The 25,684-nt window shown below is 36.6% G+C and overlaps 2 protein-coding genes across 2 annotated transcripts; one reads left to right on the forward strand and one right to left on the reverse strand.

The window, feature by feature from the left end:
- Positions 1-495: 495 nt before the first annotated feature.
- LOC132641758 (heavy metal-associated isoprenylated plant protein 8-like) lies at positions 496-2,817 on the forward strand. The gene is made up of 5 exons (XM_060358844.1): positions 496-538; positions 630-810; positions 1,318-1,493; positions 1,609-1,696; positions 2,412-2,817. The coding sequence occupies exons 1-5, from the start codon at positions 530-532 to the stop codon at positions 2,696-2,698; spliced, it is 741 nt and encodes a 246-aa protein (XP_060214827.1). The 5' UTR covers positions 496-529; the 3' UTR covers positions 2,699-2,817.
- Positions 2,818-4,228: 1,411 nt separating this feature from the next.
- LOC132641760 (endonuclease 2) lies at positions 4,229-8,091 on the reverse strand. Its single transcript, XM_060358846.1, has 9 exons — positions 7,576-8,091; positions 6,613-6,787; positions 5,799-5,906; positions 5,637-5,692; positions 5,477-5,560; positions 5,311-5,403; positions 4,942-5,009; positions 4,661-4,734; positions 4,229-4,558 (listed from the first exon to the last, which is right to left on the reverse strand). The coding sequence occupies exons 1-9, from the start codon at positions 7,687-7,689 to the stop codon at positions 4,464-4,466; spliced, it is 867 nt and encodes a 288-aa protein (XP_060214829.1). The 5' UTR covers positions 7,690-8,091; the 3' UTR covers positions 4,229-4,463.
- Positions 8,092-25,684: the final 17,593 nt, after the last annotated feature.

A 25,684-nucleotide genomic window follows, 5' to 3' on the forward strand; every position in this document is an offset into this window, starting at 1 on the left:
ATAGGCATAAAATTCGTTTTTTTTCAATTCTCTTTCACAAGTAGGAATAATAATGTGACGTTTGTCTCTACTTAATGATAAGAAAGCTAGCACATGACTTGGCTAAAGCAACATTTAACCACAGAGTTTCCATTCAAATATTATTTCTTGCTTTGATTGTCATTATATTATTTCTTAAAACAATATTCCAAAACTAAATAAAGTATATAATAATCTCTTATACTCATTTAACAATTTCCTTTTCTAGAAAACTGTTAATACTTCTGTTACTCGAATGATTAATTGGTAATCATAATTCTATTTCGGAAAGTACCAAGAGCATTATATTTAGTTCTATTTCAGTTCAATCCGTGATTTAATAAAAAGAAATAGAAATCATCAGTGTCTATATCGAAGCAACAAATTTTTTATTTGGCTTGTACATTATAAACTTTCTATAAAGAGGTGAATTTACAGGTATAAATAAACGAACTTACATGCATAGGACCTAATTTTATTTTATTTTTTTGTTCATGCAAATAGAAAGAAAATGAGAAAGGTACTTCCACTGAAGTTTTAATATAATTTTCTTTGCCGTTTTAGAGAAATATAATTTTTTTGTGAATCTAATAAGCAATTTCTTTTTGCAGCAAATGAATCAACAAGGAAAAAACAAAGAATACAACAATGGCAATAACACGACGGAGAAGGAGAGCAAAACTGAAGAAAATAAGAACACTAATCCAAAAGGAGTTACTATAATATTGGGTGTTTATATTCATTGTCAAGGGTGTAAAGAACAAGTACTTAAATCCCTTCGAGGTTTTGATGGTATTATATAATATTTCCATCCTTATTTCTTAGCTTTTCTTTTAGTCTTTCGATATATGTTAGAATTTTTAACTTTAGCAACTTGCTCAATTGGCATTTGGCAACATTATTTTGGTATCTTTCCAACAAGAGTGCTCCTCGTTACCTCACACCAGTATATATAGAGATAGATCCAGAGTTAAAGTTTATGAGTTCTGAAATTTAGTATATGTATATATTAAGTAGATCTTTGAATAAGTATACATGATTTAGTATAAATTAGTTATTGGATTTTGCTGAACCCGCACTTTCTATGCTAGCTCCGGCCTGTGTATAAATATTAAGTAACTCCATCCGTCCAAATTTAGACTAAAAGGTTAATTAGGCAGATTGTGAGAAATCCCCTGGCATTGTTTCCTGTCTCCGCTAGAAGTTAAACTTTGATTTTTTACATGTTCATGCATTTTATTGACCGGTAGATCACTACCTTAAACGGATTATATTGATGTACTCTTAATTTAAATTTAGGTGTGGAGGAGATTGAGATTGATGAGAAAAATCACAAAGTAGTGGTGAAAGGGGAGAAAGCAGATCCTCTAAAGGTGGCAGAGAGACTGAGGAAGAAAAGTGGTAAACATGTGGAGTTAATTTCTCCAATTCCACCTAAAAAGAAAGAAGAGGAGAAGAAGGAGAAAAAACAAGAGGTGTAACTAAACTCCCTAAAGTTCTTACTAAACATCTATTTATCATTTTTTTCAAGACTAAGATTTTTTTTATTTTTCTTTCATTCACTAAATTTTGTTTTTTGGGGGGATGCAGCCTAAGGTGATTGAAGTAATTCTTAAACTATACTTGCACTGTGAAGGATGTGCCAAAGATGTCAAGCAGTGTATTCACAAAATGCCAGGTATGTATATATTATTCTCTCATAATTAGATGCTCTATCATATAGCCAATCATGGCTTATTCGGAATTGTATAATTGTTAGAGTAGGAAAGATAATTGTTTTAAATTAATCCTCCTTTTTGTGGTTTATTATTTAACTGAATTAGCATTTTCCCAATTTTTAAAGTGAAAATTGACCAAAAACACTCCACTTGGCCAAGATTTTTTTTTTCATCATAGTAGTAGTTTATTAAAATGCCCTTGAAATTGTCTTACTTGATATATGAATCCTGAAAAGAAAAGATAAGGCAACATGGGAAGAGAAACTCCCACTCTTAATTTTAAAACAAACCAATTGATCATTGGATTTAAGTATACACTTACAATGTAAAGATTTTTCTACAGCAATGAATGTAATTTAACCTATTATAGTAGGTAGATTACCTGGTAAAGTTGCTGTTATGTAACCAGGAGGTCAATGATTCGAGCGGTGGAAACAACCTCTTGAAGAAATGCAGTCTAAGACTGCGTATAGACACTTGTGGTCCAGCCTTTCCCTAAATCCCGCACATAGTGGGAGCTTAGTGCACCGGGCTGCCCCTTCTTTTTTATTTTTTATAGTAGGTAGATTACCATTTTTTAAACCTCAGTTAATTCTCTTCTTGAATTTACCAGTTAATCCTCTTATTGAAACATTGGACTTAAACTCTGATTATTTTCTGTGAATAATACATTAGGTGTTCAAACAGTGGATCCAGAAATGAAGAACAACATTGTGAAAGTGAAAGGATCAATGGATCCTCAAAAACTAGTAGAATTCATCAGCAAAAAAGCAGGGAGGCATGCTGAGATTGTCAAGTCCATCAACAAAATTGACAAAGAGAAAGATGAAAAGCCAGCAACTGATAATAAAAATGCATCAGATAATAAAAAGGGTTGCACTTGCCAGCATGACTATCTTCAACTTGTTTATGCCCCTCAGTTTTTTAGTGATGAGAATCCTAATTCTTGTTCCATCACGTGAGATAGTGAAGTTTGATTTTAAGATTATACAAATTTTGTCATGTACTCTGAGATATCAACCCTTGTATCTGCACAAATGCACATGCTGAGTTTTGATTTTAATGGAATTCCTTATATTGCTATGACTAATTTTTTTTTTATTTAACCAATCGATATCGGAAGCCCCATTATTTCAACTAACATATTCGAATTAAGGCGGATGTAATTAAGTATTTACAAGTCGTTCGAACTCTATAGCTTCAGTTCGAACTTTGTATATATGTTAAAAAATTCCATGGAATTAGGTACAAGAAGAAGAATATGAACCTATTAAACAAATGAGTTGTGGTAGAATTTCGAACTCTTAACACATAATGTTCAAGTCGTGAATCTGCATCTGTACTCACAAATCGAAGAGAACTTGGAATTGTCTTAGTTGCTAGTGACTTTTTGTCTCTCTTTCTACTGAATTTTTTGTTTAACTATGACTATTAAGTGATTCTTTGTTACAGTAGAGCAACAATTATAGGGTTTCTAATTAGAACAAAGGATACTTACAACAACAACTACCATGCCTTAATTGCAAGGAAGTTGGGATCGTTTAGATGGATCTTCACAATCTATATCGCTCTACTTAAAACTCAATTCAATATTGCAAGTTAAAATTAGACTTCTCTATATTTTTTAGTGGCATATTATAAGTCTTTCTGACAAGTCTAATAGACTCTTAGCCATCATTGAATCTAAAGTAAACGTAATAACATGACTAAATTTATAACAGATCAGGTTAGCGGACTGTTCAAGTTCTACAACAATTTTTGCACCAAAATGAGTTTCTTAATTTCTCTTAATGCTTGTGAATTCCTTTAAGAAAGTGAAAATGCCATGTTTATCATTTAGAACCTCACTGCCACTAACATTATGTCACATTTTACCACTTTCTTTGAAATGATATGTTTCAGAATTCAGAGTTAGATTGATCTTTGTGAATAATCCATCTTGTTTTAACATAGGACAAGATTATTGACTTGAACCAAGTTAACTAACTTACGTTTTTGGTGTTTTACATCCTTTGTTGGTAAAATTGGAACATTGCACACTATGTTCATTATTTAAACTCAAATCTCTAAGTTGAGCAATGTCTTGTTCTCTCTTCAGTATTTAACTTAATTGATACAACATAAGATTTTCGCATATAAAACCAGAGTCTAATAAGGCCTCTAGAAGCGATTTTGTGTTCGGTTTTCCTATTTTTCCCTCTTCTACAGTTGAATTGTAATGTCACAATAGTGATCAAAATATCGCTAAAGGATCAGATGTCTGCGTAAATATATATATGTAAAAGATGGTCCGTAAACTAGCTGCTGTTAGCTTAATCAGGAAAAAAATAATACAAGGGCGAAGACTATGTCACAAGTGCTACGTTGCTGTCAAAACTGAGAACAGGATTCGGACCATGCCACTTGAGGGGCACGACGTAGGTGTGCTAATAAAAATAATTGTGTAACTTACTTATATGGTCGATAAAATAAGTCAATGTTAGTGAACAAGATAAGAAACAGGGGAAATGTTTAGGTTATATGAATTTTCAAAGTTAACAATAGCTATTGACATAGCACAAAAAAGATACGATGAAGATTACTAAAATACAGTGATGTATTAATTCAGGTGACAATGTAGTAGATTACTTCTGACATTAAAACAAGGAATGCATTTCTAGTTTGAGAGGAATATAGTCCTTGTTTGCTGCAATCACAGAAAATCATCAAGTGGTTTGTAATATGTTGTCATTTGAAAATGCGGTTAAGTGTAGCAGCCAAACGGACTCCACCTTGAGCCAGGCGCCATTGAACTATCGGGTAACGCGTGAGGAAATAGTCATCTGTTCTCCACAAATACGTGTTTCAACAGTTAAAAGTTGCTAGATTGATGAAAATTATGTGCAAAAATAATCAGACAATTTTGCAGAAATTTCGTAATTTACCTTCTAATGTTGAGCCTGCAGTGACTCCTTTGTATGCCCAGGCACAAGCAGCTTTTATACCTTCAGTTGCATATCTGCAGAAAGCAACAAATTTCTTTATTACCACTTTATGATCAGTAACTTTAGTCTAAGCTTCGTGTTTTTGTTGAAAAATCTACTGAATATGTACGTATAATAAACTTCAGAACCCATAAACTTTAAATCTTGGATTCGCTTCTGTTTATGATAAGCGTATTGAGAAAATATTGCTTCTCTGTCTTTCTAAGAATAAACAAACATACATATCAGGGCAGGCTGTGTTGTTGCCACTGCAGCTCTCCCATGTACTTACTTGATCTGCCCATCCTGTCTGTTCAAGACAAAATTCGAACGAATAGCGAACACTGATAAAAGTCTATTTCCTATAAGTTAGGTGTTATGTTGCTCGGGTCCTCCAAAAATTGTCACTGCACCAGAGTCAGATCCTGGCAAAGTTCCTAACATTTTTTGGAGGATCTGATACACATATGATGGCATTTATGGAGGATAGAAGCAACATAGTATAGGACTTGAGAGTAATTGTTTGTACCGAGATGTTCTTCTGAACACCTGATGGCATTTATGGAGGATACGAGCAACATAGTATAGGACTTAAGAGTAATTGTTTGTACCGAGATGTTCTTCTGAAGTGCATCGACGAGTTCATCTACATTAGAATCATCGTATCGTTCCTCTGTTGTTTCAATTATGTTGGAATCCCATACCTGTTATGAGGCATTAGTTTGAGGAAAACATTATGTGAATTTGGAAAATTTAGCAAGACAAGAAAAGGCTTACATGATGGAGAACTGCTTTTCTAGTGTACCAATGAACATCAATTGTATTGCCTCCTCTATCTGATGTAAATCCCACATGCAGTGGCTGCATATATGAACAAAAAAACCTATGCCTCAAACTGCAAAATATATTATCATATATTGAAAATTCAACACTTTACCTGATGAATGTCTCCAAAAAAGTGAGAAAGGAAGAGAAGTGCTTCTGTCAAATTATCTGATAATTACACAAAATACATAGTCAAAATGCAATTAATATATAGTATATATCAATCTGATTGATATAGAAGAATGAAACATCAAAGATTTAACATAAACATTACATGTTGAACCATCATTGCCTTTGCTATAAGTGAGGAGCTGGTCAGTGTAATTGTTGATTGCTCCAGCTACACATCTATCTGCAACTCCATTTTCATCTTTACAGTCCCCTGTATACAACAACGACAATTACGCCTTAGTGCCGAACATCTGGGCTGTGTGAATTCCCACTCATCATGTTTCTCCATTTAAACTTATCTAGGGCAAATATTATACAATAAAAAGGCAGTTTGGTGCACTAAACCCCCGCTAAGGTGATGTCCGGATTTCTGCAAGTGGTTTTTCCCAAGACTCAAACCCGTGACCTCCTGGTCAAACAGCGGCAACTTTTACCTTGCGCTAAGGCTCCCATTGACCAATATTGTACAACATGGAAATAAAATAAAAAGTACCAGAAGCTCTCTATTATTTCTACTGACATATACAAGTTACAAAATAATTAGCCCATCAAAACTTGCTATTAATATTAGAAAAGGAAGAGGGATTATGTCAATGGGATCCGATAGTTCATATATAGCCAAAAAAAAATTAACCGTGGAATTTTCCGGCAAAGGGGATTCAATTGAACCCACTTGCCTCCTTTTAGCTCTGCTCATGCTCAATTTCGAACAAGTTTGGATCGACTATATGAATCCTCACTGACCATGTTTCTCCAATTAAATTCATCTCGAATAAACATTATAAACATAAAATCAAAAACAATAAGTACGAGAAGTTCGTTATGTTTCGTACGGACATATACAAGTTACTAGCAGTCCATCATACATTCTATTATTAGTACTAGAAAGGGAAAAGGCATAAGTATCAAATACTTACTGTTATACTGGTAATTGCAAAGATTATCTGGGGTATCAATGTAATGAAGGGCTGATGACCAATGATAATGGAATTTGACATGGTCTGCCCATATACACACACTTGCCAAATCACCATTTGCAGATGTTGGCAACAACTTCTCAACTGCATCTGCAGCAGCTTGACTCAATCTTGACTATCACAAATAAAATAAAAAATAAAACAAATTAAGAGCCCATTTGGATTGGCCTATAAGTTGCCTATAAGTTGTTTTCAGCTTTTTTGAGTGTTTGGCTGGCCAGCTTAAAGTCATTTTCTGTTTAAAATAAGCTCAAAAATATAATTGGGTCTATTTGACTTAGCTTATCTAAAGCAGCTTATAAGCTGAAAACAGCTTATAAGCTGCTTAAAATATGCCCATCCAAATAGGCTCTAAGTCACAAATGCTATGTACCTTAACCCCATTTCAAGAAATACAATGAAAAAAATCAAGACATAAAATTTAAAAAGGCCTTTTTTAACCTATGTTTCTAGGACTCTTCAAAAATGCCGATGGATGTGTGTTGGATCCTCCAAAACTTGTGCATTTTTGGAGGATTCGACATGAGTACGACAACATTTTACTGGAGCTAGAGCAACATAGCCTTTAACTCAGTTGTAGAGTAACACGCGGTGTGTAGAAAATCATAACATGAGTAATTTAACAGTAAAATATAAGACTATATTAGAACACTAGGAATATTTTATTCTAAATTAAAGCATAAGAAACTTTAGAGTTGTAGAATCAATCAATGGAAAAACTAGTTAAGATGATATTATCAATACTGACTTATCTCAAATTAGATGGTCTAGATTAATACCACAAAAATGGTGAGTGTTAGTCAAAGTTGTAACACATATAAGATCAGCATAATCTATAACAGAGGCGTAAGTCATTGGTTCAAATCTGATAAAAGGGGATTTGGTAAAAAAAAAAATTAGAACCTGTGCAATCTTGCAAACAGTGTAATGGCCATCAAGTCCCCATCCATGAACTACTGGAAAAAGAAACAAGACAGCTACCATTGCCAAGAATACATGAAAACTGTATAACCCCATTTTCTCTACTCTCAAACTCAAAATTACCAAATTCAGAAGCTGCTTTTTAGTCCTATAAAAACTACTACTACTTAGAAAAGAACCAAAAGGGGCTGGTGTGAACTGTATGAATGCATGAAAAGATATCAAGAAAATATTTATGAGGCAACCAAGTTAGATAAGGACAAGCTTGATTTATGGAATGACAATAAAGGGTACTGATTTGATGAATCTTGGTTCAGATTTTGCTAATATCATTAATGATCGAGAAATCTGTCTGAAGCTGACCCTTTGGGCTAACCCACTTTCGAAACTCGGGTTTAATGGATTCGCCCCTCTACGTTTTTCTATAGTATCAAAGTTAGTTTGCTTGACGTAGGTTCAAACGTGTGACATAAGACACAAGTCCCTCAACTTCTTGTTTTGTCAACTTTTAGTCGTAAGTAGTATCATTATCTGTATGGAATCTCTTTTATAGTTTTAAACTTTTAAAGATGTTTTTCTTTTTAACTCTTAAAAGAAAGAAAAGAATGAAAAAGTTGCAAGATTTGGTAATCGTGATTGTAAAGGAAAGCAACTTAATGAGAGATGGCGTAGCGGCTCAAATGGTGATTCTAATACTTTTTTTCTGATTCTGTTGATTTAATCGATTTTATTTTCATAAAGGAAAAACAACAGTATTTATAAGAGGGATAATGGTGACATACTCTATCTCGGAATTAATAACGCATGGTCATAAAGTTGTTACGGGCAGGTAGAATTTTCTTAAGGGATTCAATATGTATATAAAGAAATAAATACACAAAGAAATCAAGGAAAGTCTATTATATGCATACTAATTAATTTTGATCTTATATAACCATGTAATTTTCAACTAATTAAAGAGGTTTGGATGAACCCCTTGCGCCCTCTAGCTTCGCCCTTGGTTACATGGATTATTCTGGATATTCACTGTATTTGAGTCCTCCATTCCTCCATTTATACTCAAAAAATCAGCAAACTCCAACCACTTTCATCAAACGAGTATAGTGCACCACTGGCGATGCCATAGTTTCCATTAATTAAGTAAATTCAAAATATTAAAAGGTAAATATTAAGAGATCTAACAGCTAAATGTGATCATTTATTTTGGTGTTGTTTGTTTCACTAAAAAAACACAAGTAACGCCAAATCTCAGTTTAGCTTATTTGTTGGCCTTTTTGCTACCAAGGTTGTTTACTTTTGCACCTGAATTTTCGAACTACAGGTTTCACAAGAACATCTATATATAATATAAATAAAGCTAGTATATACAAGATGATGTGACATCTCTCTATGACCTTCATTTCTATTTATTTTTTCTCCTTTTTCTGGCATTTTTCACCATTTTTTTATTTTTTTTGGTTAATTTATTCTACTAACTAATGGAATAATAAAAGCCTCATAAAGCTCAATTAAATGTAGCAATAAGTCTCCATCATTAATACTCTGAATAATGCCACCTTAAATGGTTATTATAACAGATTTGACATTTACTTTACGCTCAGAATATGAAGCAAAAGAAGAAGCATTTGTTGCCTAATCAAAAAGCCCAAAAGTCTCATCATGTATCTTGCCTTATACAGTTATACTATAAATTAAAGCGCTAAAGTCTATAACCAAAAAAAAAAAAAACAACGGGAGTTGAAAGCTAATGAAAGATCTGTACATGTCAGTCTTCTTTGATCCGTGTAATTCTGTCACGACCCAAATTAGAGGGGCCATAACGGGCACCCGGGCCCTACCTGCCGAGCACCACTAAACATGCTTTTACTACTATGACCATAAACAAGATGAAAATCTGCTGAATCATATGAGAGATATGCTAAAAAGGAATTAGCCAAGGAGATATACTACACAACCATGTTGGACAAAAATATTCAAGCCAACTAGGCTGTCATGAAAAACTATACATCAAAATATAGACCGAAGGGGATATGCCAAGCCTAACCAAAACCATGACTGTCTACAAACCTCTACTGGAATATCTAACATAAAGAGATCGGGACAGGGCCCCGACATACCCGTATGTGCATAAAAGAATAACATACCAAAAGTACAACGACTTCGGAACAAGAGGAGTTCAGCTAAATGGCAACCTATGGGGGCGGATCACCAAGCTGTCTATGTGCACCTACGGGCATGAAGCGCAGTACCCCCCCAGAAAGGGATGTCAGTACGGACAAAGTACTGAGTATGTAAGGCATGAAAGTAACATGAAAGAGACATGAGAAAACATAGGATGAAATAAATGCAGCTTGCATGTCTGAACTGCCTCTTTGGCCTAATGATGTACATAAACACTGTGCATGAATGCATGAGGTCATACATATATACATATGTGTGTGTGTGTGTGTGTGTGTATATGTCACCTTTCCCATACCCCATACATATACATAATACATAATATACACATATATAACGCCTGAGGGGTCACAGGTCTGTACATGCATATTTATAAATGAAATGTAATGCATAAACATGATAAGAGTACATTCTGAATCTGCCAGAGTGACGTAAGGTCGGTATACCTCCGAACATCATTATGGGATAGCATTTCCATCAACGAATAACTCTAGAGACCATACTGAATCTAAAGAAAGACTTTCTGAAGAAAACATTCTAGAACATGAATCAAAACGAATTATCCCTAGCTTCTAAAAATAGAATCATTATGGATTAACGTTACGTGTACGTCTTGTTCGTAAGAATCATGCCAAAAAGAAGGAAAGCTAACCTAAACATACCTCAAATCTTCCAAGTAGTCCAACAACAAATTTATCACCTCTAGAGCGCCAATCCTATAGAAAAGGAATACATATACATCTTAGATGGTGCTAGATGGCCTTAGTATATCACGTATATCAATAATAACTCGATTCAAAAGTGAAACGGGCAACATTTCCCTTATTCCTTAATCATTCCCACAGAGTCCACAACCCACAATTAACACAACAACCTCATATGATCTTCTTTAAACTCATGTCCACACCATTTAAAATATACAATTGAGAAGACCCATATACAATTGTATACGATACATTCCTTCTTCCAAATACACCAAGTATAACAACCCCAACACATTCTCAACATTAACTATTATCTTCCATAACAAGATTTCACTCAAAATACACTAACAATCATAGCTCATGTTAGATTACAATTCAAAATAATATCAAATTCATGTTTGAACCTTTCCTCCAACTTATCATGGAAATAAGATGAAATATTACCTCAAAAACTCAAGAACACTTCAATTCCAAGACCACTTCATTTTAAGATATCCTCCAAAGCTTCTACAAGAAGAAGAGACAAGTTTCAGCAATACTTTGAAAACCCTAGGCTTTCAATTCTCACTTTGATCTTTGATTTTCACTTGGAAGAGTGATTGAATATATCACCAACCCACTCGGGTTATGTTAAAATGACTTAAAAATGAAGTGGGGTCGTGATATATAAAATCAGAAAAATCTCACAGCCTCAGAAAATACAGTCCTACGGACCGTATAATTGGTCCGTATTTTACCACCAAAAAATCTATCTTCTTTGTAAAATTTTCAAATCCTTAAATACGGTCCATATCATAAAATACGAATCATATCTTATAAATACGATCCATATTTCACATTTCCAAAACCAACTTGTATCGAAACGTATTCTCTTCGATTCACTTATTCTCTAATCCTTCCATAACTTACCAAACATGAGCTTAAACTCTTATAAACATAAAATAGGCATGTCCAACCCCATATTAACCCAGAAGACAATCCTGGTGTCCAAGACTAAGGCAACTAACATACAACGAATCTAAATGTATAAAACTACGAGGTGTAACAAATTCGAGTTTTCGGCAGCTTTGTATACAATTACATACCTACTTCTTAGATGGTTAGATTTTTTGGTAGGTCCATTATACGCTGTTACTTTTTTAAATAAAGCTGAGACCATGGTATAATGGAGTAAATTGCTTTAATTTATGAATCCAAAAAATCTTGTATATGTTGAATGATTTTCCACCGTTGACTTGATTATCAACTAAATATTGGATAACGTAAAAGAAAATCTTCCCTGGCATAAAATTACAAATTTTACATCTTTCATGTAAGAGTTATGTGCAATTTGCATAAATTTTATCATATCCAAATGGTAAAATCGACTTAGGATACTTGTTTGGTTTTTAACACTCAATTTCTTCCCAATCTCAAAACCCACCAAAGTGTTCTTCAAAGCTTAAATTCAACAATGGTAGATCCTTCAATAGTGACTCAAATGACATGAAACTTAGGAACTAGACTCTACTAACACTAAGGAACAAGATTCTGCTATCAAATCAACAAAACAAACACAAATTTTTCGGGGGTTTTGTTGGAAAATTTCCAATTTTTTTTTTTTTTTAGTTACAAAACCCAAGACTAGATTTTATAGGACAAACCTAAACTAAGCTCTGATACCAATTGATATAATAATCAAAACAAAAATACAAGAAAATGACAAGAAATTAAAGGATAACTAGATTGACACAACTAAAGACCCAATTTGGCAACCAAAGTTGTATAGATAACTAAGACCTCCAAATTAAGTACAAAAGACGCACCAAAATCTTAAGTTGACCTAATCTTATCGATAAACTTTCTTTTTTTAGCCCGTCCCAAAACATTTTTTTATTTGGAAAAAATTCAACTTTAAATTTTACATTTTACGCTTAACGATATAATCTATAACCACACAAATATCTTTGGCTTGTTTTAAACCACAAGATTCAAAAGTCTTTATTTTTTCTTAAATTTCATTCCAATCAAACTATTATGCCCTTTGGTACTGATATTCATAGGATACTTTTAAAAGCTACTACTATACTAAGAGTTCTAATTTTATAATTTTGTGTTCCTCAAAGTGCTTCAGCTTTTTTCTGTAAAAGCTTGCGGCCTGCACACGTAGATCTAGTAGTAGCTAAGCCTTAGAGCTCGAAATCCTAGAGTAGCAAAAATATTTATAAATTAAATTTATATTGGAGGGAGTAAGTATAGGATTTCTACAATATAATAAATCTAAATTAACAATATCAGTGCTAAAACTTTTTATAAAGGTATATTTTAAAATCCTAGCCAGGGTATAGTGTAATACAAATCGGATTAGGGAAAGTACTTTTTACTAAACAAAACTTGGGTCATACCTCCAACTTTCAAGTGAGAATTTATTTATAGTTTGGTAAAACTATACTTTGGGCACCAGGAATGTCTGAATTAATTATTTATTATTAATATTTTTTCTTTTGCATGTAGCTAGGAAGATTTTTTTGATAGATTTTGGTGGTGTCCAATTGTCCATTCTTCTCATTTCTCAAAAACGCTTAATGCACAATAATGAATCATTGAACTTGGTTGCTGCTATTAATTTTATTACAATTACTTTAACTACGCTATCAATCCTATTACATTACTCATTAACCCTGCTAACTCTAATTGATAGTGAGATGATATGTCTCTATAATAAAGTTTGGATACCTAACAAATGCGAGATTCAACTCTTAAGTCTTGCCAATGCTTCGAGCTAACTTACTTTTCTCGTTGTTGACACCCAATTTTGTCCCTCCTTTATTTAATTTATTTACTCGGGCTTCTAATTTACTGACGAGCTAAATACTTTATTTTCACTACTATTATTGACGCTACTTTTATTTTCAACATTACGAGCATTACTTTATCACAAATTTTAAATGTTCGTCATCGTTTCATTTTCGGGTTTGGAATCGTTAAATTAATTACAAGACAACATTTTGCAAAATCTTTATTCTTCTACATATTAATTATTAATTACATAGTATATGTTGTACTAGTTATCAAATTAGAAACTCAAAAAATAATTAAATAGAGGAGGAAGAATCAACAATTTCAGTCCAAATTAATGACCCAAAATACAAATACAATATTATTTCCCTACCCAAATTTTCAACCCACATTTTCAGCCCAATTTATAGCCCACAACGTCCAGCCCATACCCATTACCCGACCCGACCCGGTCTAATCTTTACCCCTAAAAAAACAAAACCCTATCTCTCTCATTTCTCTTTTCGCCGCAGCCCTCCCTCTCTCTCTTCTCTTTCTCCTTCTCCCCCTTTCTTCTCCGCCTCCACTCCTGCTCCTCCTCACCCCGCTCCACTTTCAGCCGCAACTCACTCCTCTCTATCCTACTTCTCTCTCTCTTTCCCCTTTTTATCATCATCGCCGCTACCCCACTCTCCTTCACGCTCCCTCTCTGTCCCTCACCATACCTCTGTCCCTCACCATACCTCTGTCCCCACGTTCTCTGCCATCTCCACTTTCCCTTGCCCCCCACGCTCTGTCCCCCACTCCCTCTCTCATACGCTCCTCTCTCTCTCTTTTCTTAAAATCGAATCGAAACCCTATAAATGGGACTGTCTTGAGACGTATAAAGGGGGAAGTTTCCCATCCTCTAGGGGGAAGCTTCGTTTCTACTCGAATCTTGATTTTCTTTAAAATCGAAAAAGCCTCTCTGTTGAAACATAGGACTTGGGACTGAAACCCTCATCGAAAAGATAGCTTTGTTCTGAAAAATAGCCATATATTACTCTATTTCACTTTCCAATCTAAAGCTTTAGTTACTTTAATCGATTTCGAGCTCGTCGTGTTCGAGTAGATTCGACGACGTCGGCGCCCACTTCACTGTACCACAAAAAGGTAATATCGTCTGCTGTTTAGTTTCTTTAGTTGATAATGCTGGTCTGAAATCATGTTCGGACCTGAAACTGTGTATATTCTGTTGCTGTTCAGATTTATTGTCTTATTAAAATTTCTGTTAACATAGAGAAATCATGTTTAGTGCCTTGTTATGACCAGTCGTGATTCAAAAAGCATGTTTGCATTTCTTATTTCGTGTAGCTGTTGGATGATTTAATTTAATCTGGGAGTCTGATTTATGTGTAAGGGTTAAAGGCGATACGAATAGATTTCATGAATTCGCGTATGTAGCATTGTCCCTCTTTTGCTCTATTTGTTCGAGATAATGTATACTGTTATGAATGTAATTTACCTGGGTTTAGGTGTGCCGAAATGATTATATGACATATCGACATTGGTTGTTGATTTTATTTGGTCTGCAAGATCATGGCTGTTTGTTTAAACTGATAAGATTAATGTTGAATGATGAGTTTGAGACTTAGGCCAGTTTACCTTGTCATCGCTGTGTGGTTTAAGTCAAATTCGATTAATGCTAGATGATAATAGCTCGTCTAGTCTCTTGTAGTCTCTGTTACCTTCTGTTGATTAACGTATTAGTATAATGATATTTGGTTTAGCATTAGATCCCAAGTGTGATTAAGTCATTATCCCGTCATGGTCTTTGTCATGATTAACTGATTAGTATGTCTTTAATCCAGCTTAATTATTGCCTAGCCTAACCATGATCATATGATGTTGTTTGGTTCTGGTTTAACCCATAATAGAAACTGTCTAGCTATGGTGATTCTAGCATATTTAGAATTGTTTCATTTCTGTTTTGACCATAGCTTAATAATGTAGTCTTAAGTCATTAAGGGTTGTAGGTATCCTCTCTAGGCTTCAACTTGGACTCAGTCATTATTAAGGCATCAGTGATTTTTTCACGTGTGTAAGTTAACTGTAGTTAGGTTTGTGTATGTTGCTTTGGTTGTACTTGTTCAAGGGCTATCAAAGCTATATAAATTGTTCGTCTTGGTCTGGTTTGACCTGATGTAGCTTGATTAATGTATGGGTAGTTGTGAACTTGTTCATCTTGATCTTTTAACTTGAACCAGACCTGAGCCTAATGTCTCAATACCATTTTTATGATGTGTGCTAGCATGATAACAGCCTTAAGTTTTGTCTTAATATGAGGTTTAAGTTAAACCCCCTTCTCCCTAACTTGGGTGACTAAACACTTTTTTTTCCCTTGTTATTGTGAGTGTGAGTTAAATCTTGAATATGTTGTATGCCATGTCTCCCATAATGAAACTATCAAAGGTTCTCGGTCATGGAATGTGTTTGTTTCCATTTAAGTTTAATAGATTGAGAAGATAATGGTTAGTTGTATGCATTGTGATCCTTTTATTTCATGCCCACTCTGAATAGAATGGGATATGCTCAAGTGTTTATCTTTGATTGATTCAAAACCGTATCAGCCTATGTATTACCAATATGTGTTATCCCCCTTTGGATATTGTTTGAGGTTCAAAGGGAAGTACTTGGTTGGACTTGTAAGATTCAGTGAGGTTTAAGTTGATAAATTGAAGGATTCATATTGATATATCCCACGTATTGTTTAAAGTATGACCTACTTGTCTGTCCATCTGAGTGTGTTAAAGCTTATGAGTTGAACTTAGACAAAACTGTGCATGCATAGATATTCTAGTATACTGATTAGTATTTAGCATGAGTATGAGTTGGTGTCCAATATATCCGACATATGCCTAACTTGCACTGCTACAAAGCCGCCTATCATCCTTAGCCTTGCCTTATGTGGATACTCACGTATATACGGGAAATATACAAGATATACGCAATCTACCAATCTGTTTCGCGTTTATGTTTTACGTGTTTAATCTCATCCATTGATTATATACTAATCCTTGTCTTTTATTTTATGCATGAACATCGCATACGAGTCCGCGGGGACTCGTCACCTCCCATTCGGCGTTGGGCTAAAGCCCAACAAAATCTTCTCCCTTTGTTCCAGTCTCTCTGTCCGCAGCAAGGAAATAAAATTTGGGCCAAAGCCCAATCAATGTGAACAGCAACAGTAGCCGGGTCACAACAATCCAGAAATGGGCTGAGCCCATTTGAACCATTTTACTCTTCTATTTTATTCTATTTTTGTGCATTCAATTGTATTACATGACTAACACTTTCCTTGTTTATTTGCTTAGATTAAGTAAACCTTAGCGAATTAGTTGGGTTTGGTTTTAGTCATGAGTAGTTAATTTGAGGAAAATCAACTATTAAATCCGTAAGTTTAACCACTTATAATATCTATACTGTCATTTTCTATTATTAGGATAATGTATTTCAGATAACATGACTACATATTTGAGTTAAAAGATTCAAGATTCGTTCTTATTATCTTAAGAAATTTAAAACATTACACATCTGATACTAATGCTAACTCATTTGAGAAATAAAAAGGCAAACTAATTTAATGGATAACTCTTTCACTTTAACTCTTTTTCAACGCTTCAAATGCGTATTTGTTAAAACAATCTATTGGAAATCTTACTTTTAAATAGCACTTAAAATCTTGTTTTATACAAATAATTTATTTTTCTACAAGTTTTATTTTAAAATGGCACTCTTACATGTCTATCCATAACTTTAGTCATACTTACAAAACTACTTTTTTGTTTTTTATAATAACATATTTATACTTAGCCTAATTAAATTTTTTAGTCCGGTCGGTTAACCATTGTTAATGGGTCTTAAAGGGTTCCTAATACCTTCCCTTTAGACTAATTGAACCCTTACCTAGAATCTTAAGTTTCGCAGACCTTAAACAGAGTTGATTTTAAAATAACTTTAATAAACTTTAGGTGTCCTAATTCACCATAAATAATTAGGTGGCGACTCCTAAAACAAATAAACAAAAAAACAGGAATCTCCAATATGTCGTACTTCTAATTTAACCCGTTTAAAATGGGGTGTGACAGCTTGGCGACTCCACTGGGGATCACTTAGGTTCTAACCATAACGGACTTAGTTTAAACAGGCTTTGTGTGCTTATTTGAAATCACTTTATTTACTTGTTAGCTATTTTTTACATGCTATTAACTGTTTGTTTGATATAAACTGTTTGTTTTGATATAAACTGTTTATGTGTTACTGCTTTGATAAATTGTCATTCCGTTCATATTTCTTCCACTTCTGGAAACTCACACTATCACACGTACACGCGAGGTGTGTTTTGCGCACCCGCAAATTTGTTTCATAGTATCCAAATTTTAGGAGAGTTGGCGTATGCGCGGGGTGCCCGAGTAACGGGGACCGCGTAGCCTTCTCACTCGAGTTGTCCGCTCGGGAACCTTGCGTCTAGTAAACCCACTCCTAGTCAACCTAGGATAGAGCTAAACCAACACCTTTTATTAAGAGCATACATTTCATATCCTAGGAGGTTTAATACCCGTGGTGTATTAAGCCCATTAGATGACTTTATCCAAACGTCCAAGCGGGTTCACGACCCCGAGTGACACCAATCATACTCTATGTGCATGTTTGAAGGATAACCGTGCCTAAATATTGACTATTTGCTCTAATTAATTAAACTTTAGGAAGGAGAGAATGACTAACGTTTCTATGACAGGTATGCATTTGCATCGAAGTACAACAAATGACGAAGATCAAGGGCATCACAAATGGAGCTAGAAGTTAGACATACAAATTTTATTAGGAAACACTTATGTGGTATCCATTTGACATGTAATAAATATTACACAACTCTTGTACTTTTTTTGGGGGGAAATAGAATCTGTTTAATTAATCAAAGCAACGGGATGACATATTATGGCACACTTTATCCTTCAAACAACGTTAGGCCCACCTCTGGCACAAAGAGGTCAAATGCATGTTAGGACGCGTTATTATTTTTTGATATAATCATTTACATCTGTTTGACAACTTGTTTGACTCTACTTGATAAATTATTTGCTACATGCCTTACTCGACTTTACGTGACCATGACTTTACCTAGATATGTTCATGAGATTAACATCGTTTATACTGTATGTCTATTTTATCTTATTCCCGAACAGAGAGTTGATTCGTGTTGACACTCGATGGCCGACCATCCTTACATCACGAGGTCAAAGACGTCATCGTTACCTGAACGTAGTTGGGTTGTCCAAGGAAATGAAATTACTATGTCTGATCCGGCCGCATCTGTTCCAACTGGTGTAGAAAACATCGTGATCGCTAGCGATCCGCCCGAGACTTCCGAACACGGAACTGCTATTCAACGGGATGAACATATCGCCCGCCTGACTCAAGAAATCGAGAATCTACGTGGAGAACTAAATCGGGTTAGGGACTTGACAAATTTATCCATCACACTCCAAAGTCCACCCTCTGAACCTACAAATACTGCACCAGAACCACCTCGTTTCCCATCACTCGAATCCCCAGTTCCTGAGCATTTCCCTCCCCAAAACAATACACCTACCAACAACAACTTACCTCCGATCACCCCCGCAAATCCACCAAATCTATCATCCACCTATACTCCCCCACAAAGTCAACCACCCACTTACACTAGCTATACTCCTCCACAAAATCAACCACCCACTTACACTACCTATGCTACTCATAATCCACCACCAAGTCAATCGCTAGTGCACACTCCCTATGTTCCTTTGCCCACCAACACTAATCCCCCACTTAAAACCACTCTTCTAAACCCACTAGATCAACCACCTATAAACACCACTTATAACACGCCACCTCCAGTCCAAAACACCCCCACCGTCCAAACTTATCCAACCCATCATATACACGGGGCACACTTTGTCACCCCAAATGCACAATGTGTTCCTCCGGTATATGCCACAGAAACGCAAGCCTTTACCAACCCAGTAACGATCAGGCTCCAACCCGAGGTGGATCAATACGAAGAAATGGAAAAAGATGCAAAGGCAGGGGCAGATAACATATTGCTAAAAGAGATCCACAGTCTCAAAGAAGCAATGAGAAACCTCCAAGTTGCTAGAGGAACTAAGAGTGTAGAATATGAGGATTTCTGTGTTCAACCTGACGTCGATTTACCCGTAGGCTACAAACCGCCAAAATTTGATACGTTCAATGGAACAGGCGACCCTCATACACACTTAAGGGCTTATTGTGACAAACTGGTTGGAGTGGGCAGAAACCAGAACATAAGGATGAAGCTCTTCATAAGAAGCTTATCTGGCGAAGCGCTTACTTGGTATACACAGCAAGACGTCCGTAAATGGCGTGGTTGGAGTGACATGGCGCAAGACTTTATGGACAGATTCAGTTTTAACACCGATATCACGCCAGATAGAGTCTACATGACTAAGTTAACCAAGAAATCAGCTGAAACATTCCGCGAGTATGCATTACGTTGGAGGTAAGAAGCGGCCAGGGTTCAACCTCCGATGAATGATAGGGAAATGACTACTACCTTCATTGAATGCCAGGCTGGCATATTTTATGAGAAAATGATAGGTATGATGGGACAAAAATTCACAGAAGTTGTCCGAATGGGAGAAGCCTTAGAAGAAGGAATCAAATCGGGGACAATTCAGGATCTTATTTCTTTACAAGCAATAAACAAAGCTATTCAATCTGGTTCTATCAACGGGGTTAAAAGGAATAAGGAAGATGTCGCTGCAATCATGAACGTCCAAGGGCATAAGCCGAGCCAAGCCATTCCATACTTTAACCACCCACAACAACCTTTCTACCCTTACCACTACCCTGAACCCTACCAAGCTCCACTATCTCCTTACCCTGTCTACAACGCCCAAGCTAACTACTACCAACCCCGAGCACCTCCACATCAAAACCCACGTCCGTATCAACCCACCCAAGCTCCAACTTACCAAAATCGACCACATGCTGCACCTAGAGCTCGTCCAAACCTTGACACCAAAAACACTCGTAATTACACTCGACTCGCTGAACCATTGGCTCAGTTGTTTGAAAGAATGAAAGCAGCAGACATAATACAACCGATTGAAGGAAGAATTCCCGATCCTATCCCAAAATGGTTTGATGGTTCCAAACGCTGTGCATACCACTCTGGAGTTGTTGGGCACGCCACTGAAGATTGCTATGGACTTAAAAACAAAATCGAAGACCTGATTAAGGAAGGAGTAATCCAGCTCGCTGAAGCTAAGCCCAATGTGGTCAACAATCCTTTGCCTGCTCACGGAGGTGGCAAGATTTGAAGGAGTCCAGTGCGGAAAGGGACATGTCATCAACTTTTGTCGTTCCCGTGAACAATCCAAAGACAAACACGCATGAAGATTACTGCTACAACCACTCACAACATCGAGACACCTATCACACGAAGTGCCGAACCAAGAGAGACTCTGAAGAATTGGACTTGTACTCCGTCTCTGATTTGCCGGTAGTCTTGGTAGTTTGAACATGTAGTGAACTTGTTTTTTTTTTAAATTGAGGCTTGAACCATGCCTAAAACTTTTGTTCGCTTTGCTTCATGTTTTGGAAGCTTAATTGCAAAACTATGAATGCATTTCTGATTTCCTTAATCATCCATTATTGTTATTTTCTACTATAATTATCAAATCTGTCAACTCTACGATTGTGACCTGAAATAAACGAACAAACAAACATACATCCCGAGAGAGTAACAAAGAAACTAGGGGACAAGACAAGATTCCACTCGAATGAAATTGAAATAGCCGATAGGTGATGACATAAGCCTGAAAGCTAGCAATCCAAGAAGAAATCAAAAGACGACATTAGGTAAGACAACCTAGTTTGCAACCTTTCCTTTAACAACCGATACGAACTACGTTCTGACCTGATTCTCATTGTGAGATACGTAGGCAGCTCACATAGGGTTCGGTTGCTTTACAACAAAAAATCCAAAAAATATCTTATGCGTACGAACTACGCTGACCTGATTCCCATGGAGGGATACGTAGGCAGCCCACATAGGGTTCGGTTGCATTATAACAGAAAATCCAAAAAATCCTTATATAAGGAGGACTATGCTCAGCCTGATTCCCTAGACGGGATTCGTAGACTATCGACATACAGGTCAATCATATTTAGATAGAAATCCTACAAACCTTTAGCCAGTTACATAACAGAAGTTTCTGACCTGATTCCTTTGGAGGGATACGTAGGCAACCTATACAAGTTTCGGTCACACCGCAACATAAATTTAGCATACTCTTCTGAACCCAAAACTGGGGCATATTTTGAAAAGATATAGACAAAAGAACAGTTGTGCATCGACAAGATTAAGGCTACCAGACAGGAAGTATTATAAACCAATTACTTTAGTAGTGTCACAATCCGAAGTTGGCAGAATATTTTTTACAACTTACATATATATCTCTCCTTACATACATACATATTTCACAACTTATATACATATAGTTACATTTCCTTATACAAATACTTACATACCTACCTTTCAAATGAAATACTTTCTTTCAATCATTTTTTTCACTACTGGTCATCTACCGAGGCTTGAACGGAGATCACAAGAGTCAAACAAATAAGACGAATGGAGCAGCAATAACGTCAAGCTTCGAGTCAACGCGAATCAACTTCCCCCTCCCAAACTAAGAATTTTTCTTTGAGTGCATGAATTAAAAGACCGCGAGATCAACAGTCAAGTCACGACCTAAAAGCATCGCCTGGCCATTGTGGCCTCGCCTCAAAAGCCATACGGCTTTACTTCCAACCTTATCTTTTAATTTATTTTTATCACAATAATTTTATGACTTTATACACCTGTTTTTTGTAGGCTGACGAGATTGAAGGTGAATTAAATCAGGATTACGTGTCCTGAATTTGGCCTGTCACGATACCATCAACATCATGAGCCAAACGGCTATTCCACCACTTTACTCCATACTTATCAATTATTTTATCATATACTTTATCAGCTTTAACCATTTTACTTTAAACTTTGCAGGAATAATTGTTAAGTTTCCAAAAACAGCTGGAGGCATCTCCGAAGACAGTTGGAGGCATCAATATCACACTCCAAGGATAACTACACAATTTAGGCTCGTCCGCCTTTAATAGGACATCATTTCTTCAAAGGCACCGCACTGCATATGCACTACTGCTTTCAAATGCCCGCACTGCAAAGGCACCGCATCACATTGCATTATTATTTTCAAATGCCCTGCAAAGGGACAATATCATTATTCACAAACTAACAGCATTTAGGATCGTCCGCCTTTAATAGGACAACTTTAGGATCGTCCGCCTTTAATGGGATACTTTAGGCTCGTCCGCCTTTAATAGGACACTTTAGGATCGTCCGCCTTTAATAGGACACTTTAGGCTCGTCCGCCTTTAATAGGACACTTTAGGATCGTCCGCCTTTAATAGGACAACTTTAGGCTCGTCCGCCTTTAATAGGATACTTTAGGATCGTCCGCCTTTAATAGGACAACTTTAGGCTCGTCCGCCTTTAATAGGACACTTTAGGATCGTCCGCCTTTAATAGGATAACTTTAGGCTCGTCCGCCTTTAATAGGACACTTTAGGATTGTCCGCCTTTAATAGGACACTTTAGGCTCGTCCGCCTTTAATAGGATATCATTTCTTTAAATGCCTCACACGGCATATACATCAAGTCCCCGAAGACAACCGGAGACACAGCATCAAGTCCCCGAAGACAACCGGAGACACAGCATCAAGTCCCCGAAGACAACCGGAGACAGATCATCAAGTCCCCGAAGACAACCGGAGACACAACATCAAGTCCCCGAAGACAACCGGAGACAGATCATCAAGTCCCCGAAGACAACCGGAGACACAGCATCAAGTCCCCGAAGACAACCGGAGACACAGCATCAAGTCCCCGAAGACAACCGGAGACACAGCATCAAGTCCCCGAAGACAACCGGAGACACAGCATCAAGTCCCCGAAGACAACCGGAGACACAGCATCAAGTCCCCAAAGACAACCGGAGACACAGCATCAAGTCCCCGAAGACAACCGGAGACACAACATCAAGTCCCCGAAGACAACCGGAGACACGGCATCAAGTCCCCGAAAACAACCGGAGACGCATCATCAAGTCCCCGAAGACAACCGGAGACATATCATCAAGTCCCCGAAGACAACCGGAGATATCTCATGGCTACACGGCCTCACCTGCATAAGCCAAACGGCTATACACTTACTTTACTCCTTACTTCATTTCTTTATTTCATCATCTACTTTACCTACTTTAACGAATTTACCTTAAATTTTGCAGATATCATTTATCATCGAGTCCCGGAAGATAGTCGGGGGCCCTATCACTATCATCTTCAACTGCAACTAGAGACCTTATCACATCCTCGGCATACGCATCACACATTCATTCAAGTCCCTGAAGACAACCAGAGACAACATTGGCCGCACGGCTTCATCTTCATTCCCACACTCACATTTACCATCATTCTTACACTCTTTATAATTTTACACTTTCAGCTTTGTTACTAATTTTGACATGAATTTCAGTTTTGGCAGAAAATACAACCTGCAGGGACGCAACACAACGTGGAACTTTATCTTACGCAGTGAACTGGGGGCAAATTTGCTGAAGAGGAATACCAAACTCACAAGCAAAGGTCACGAATCTACTCTCGAACTCAATTCCGCCTATGTCCACAAACACGTGATACGTAGGTTAAATTCTCTTTCACATCCTCCGCTAAAACTCTACTAAATCTACTCTTTTCACAATTTCATATTCCTTTCTACACCCCTAGTGTCTTCATAACTCAACACTGGGCATCTTTGAAAAATTTACATCGTGCCTAATAGAGTCCTACTTAAAGGTGCGTTGCGCGCCACATTCATAATCAGGAGGCTATAAGCATATGTTCCATTCTTGAACATTCGCGTCACCTGTCTTTAACCCCCGCAAGATTGTGAATCCACAAAAACTTTCGAACTACACATGGCCTGATTCTCGTGCAGCCCGAGATATGTAGGAAACTCGAAACTGAGATTCGGCCATAATTTTCCATAATTCCTTCCATACAATAATATTTTTTACCAACTCTCTAAAACTGTATTTCCTTACAAATTCGTAGTTTGTCGGTCAGAACAAAATTAGCTACTACGTCAACTTCTTCGCCCGAAGATTCTTACATCATCTTCGGTCGAAGAGGGGCATCTGTTGACACCCAATTTTGTCCCTCCTTTATTTAATTTATTTACTCGGGCTTCTAATTTACTGACGAGCTAAATACTTTATTTTCACTACTATTATTGACGCTACTTTTATTTTCAACATTACGAGCATTACTTTATCACAAATTTTAAATGTTCGTCATCGTTTCATTTTCGGGTTTGGAATCGTTAAATTAATTACAAGACAACATTTTGCAAAATCTTTATTCTTCTACATATTAATTATTAATTACATAGTATATGTTGTACTAGTTATCAAATTAGAAACTCAAAAAATAATTAAATAGAGGAGGAAGAATCAACAATTTCAGTCCAAATTAATGACCCAAAATACAAATACAATATTATTTCCCTACCCAAATTTTCAACCCACATTTTCAGCCCAATTTATAGCCCACAACGTCCAGCCCATACCCATTACCCGACCCGACCCGGTCTAATCTTTACCCCTAAAAAAACAAAACCCTATCTCTCTCATTTCTCTTTTCGCCGCAGCCCTCCCTCTCTCTCTTCTCTTTCTCCTTCTCCCCCTTTCTTCTCCGCCTCCACTCCTGCTCCTCCTCACCCCGCTCCACTTTCAGCCGCAACTCACTCCTCTCTATCCTACTTCTCTCTCTTTCCCCTTTTTATCATCATCGCCGCTACCCCACTCTCCTTCACGCTCCCTCTCTGTCCCTCACCATACCTCTGTCCCTCACCATACCTCTGTCCCCACGTTCTCTGCCATCTCCACTTTCCCTTGCCCCCCACGCTCTGTCCCCCACTCCCTCTCTCATACGCTCCTCTCTCTCTCTTTTCTTAAAATCGAATCGAAACCCTATAAATGGGACTGTCTTGAGACGTATAAAGGGGGAAGTTTCCCATCCTCAAGGGGGAAGCTTCGTTTCTACTCGAATCTTGATTTTCTTTAAAATCGAAAAAGCCTCTCTGTTGAAACATAGGACTTGGGACTGAAACCCTCATCGAAAAGATAGCTTCGTTCTGAAAAATAGCCATATATTACTCTATTTCACTTTCCAATCTAAAGCTTTAGTTACTTTAATCGATTTCGAGCTCGTCGTGTTCGAGTAGATTCGACGACGTCGGCGCCCACTTCACTGTACCACAAAAAGGTAATATC

Source organism: Lycium barbarum, chromosome 5 (assembly GCF_019175385.1).
Source record: "Lycium barbarum isolate Lr01 chromosome 5, ASM1917538v2, whole genome shotgun sequence".
NCBI lineage: Eukaryota > Viridiplantae > Streptophyta > Magnoliopsida > Solanales > Solanaceae > Lycium > Lycium barbarum.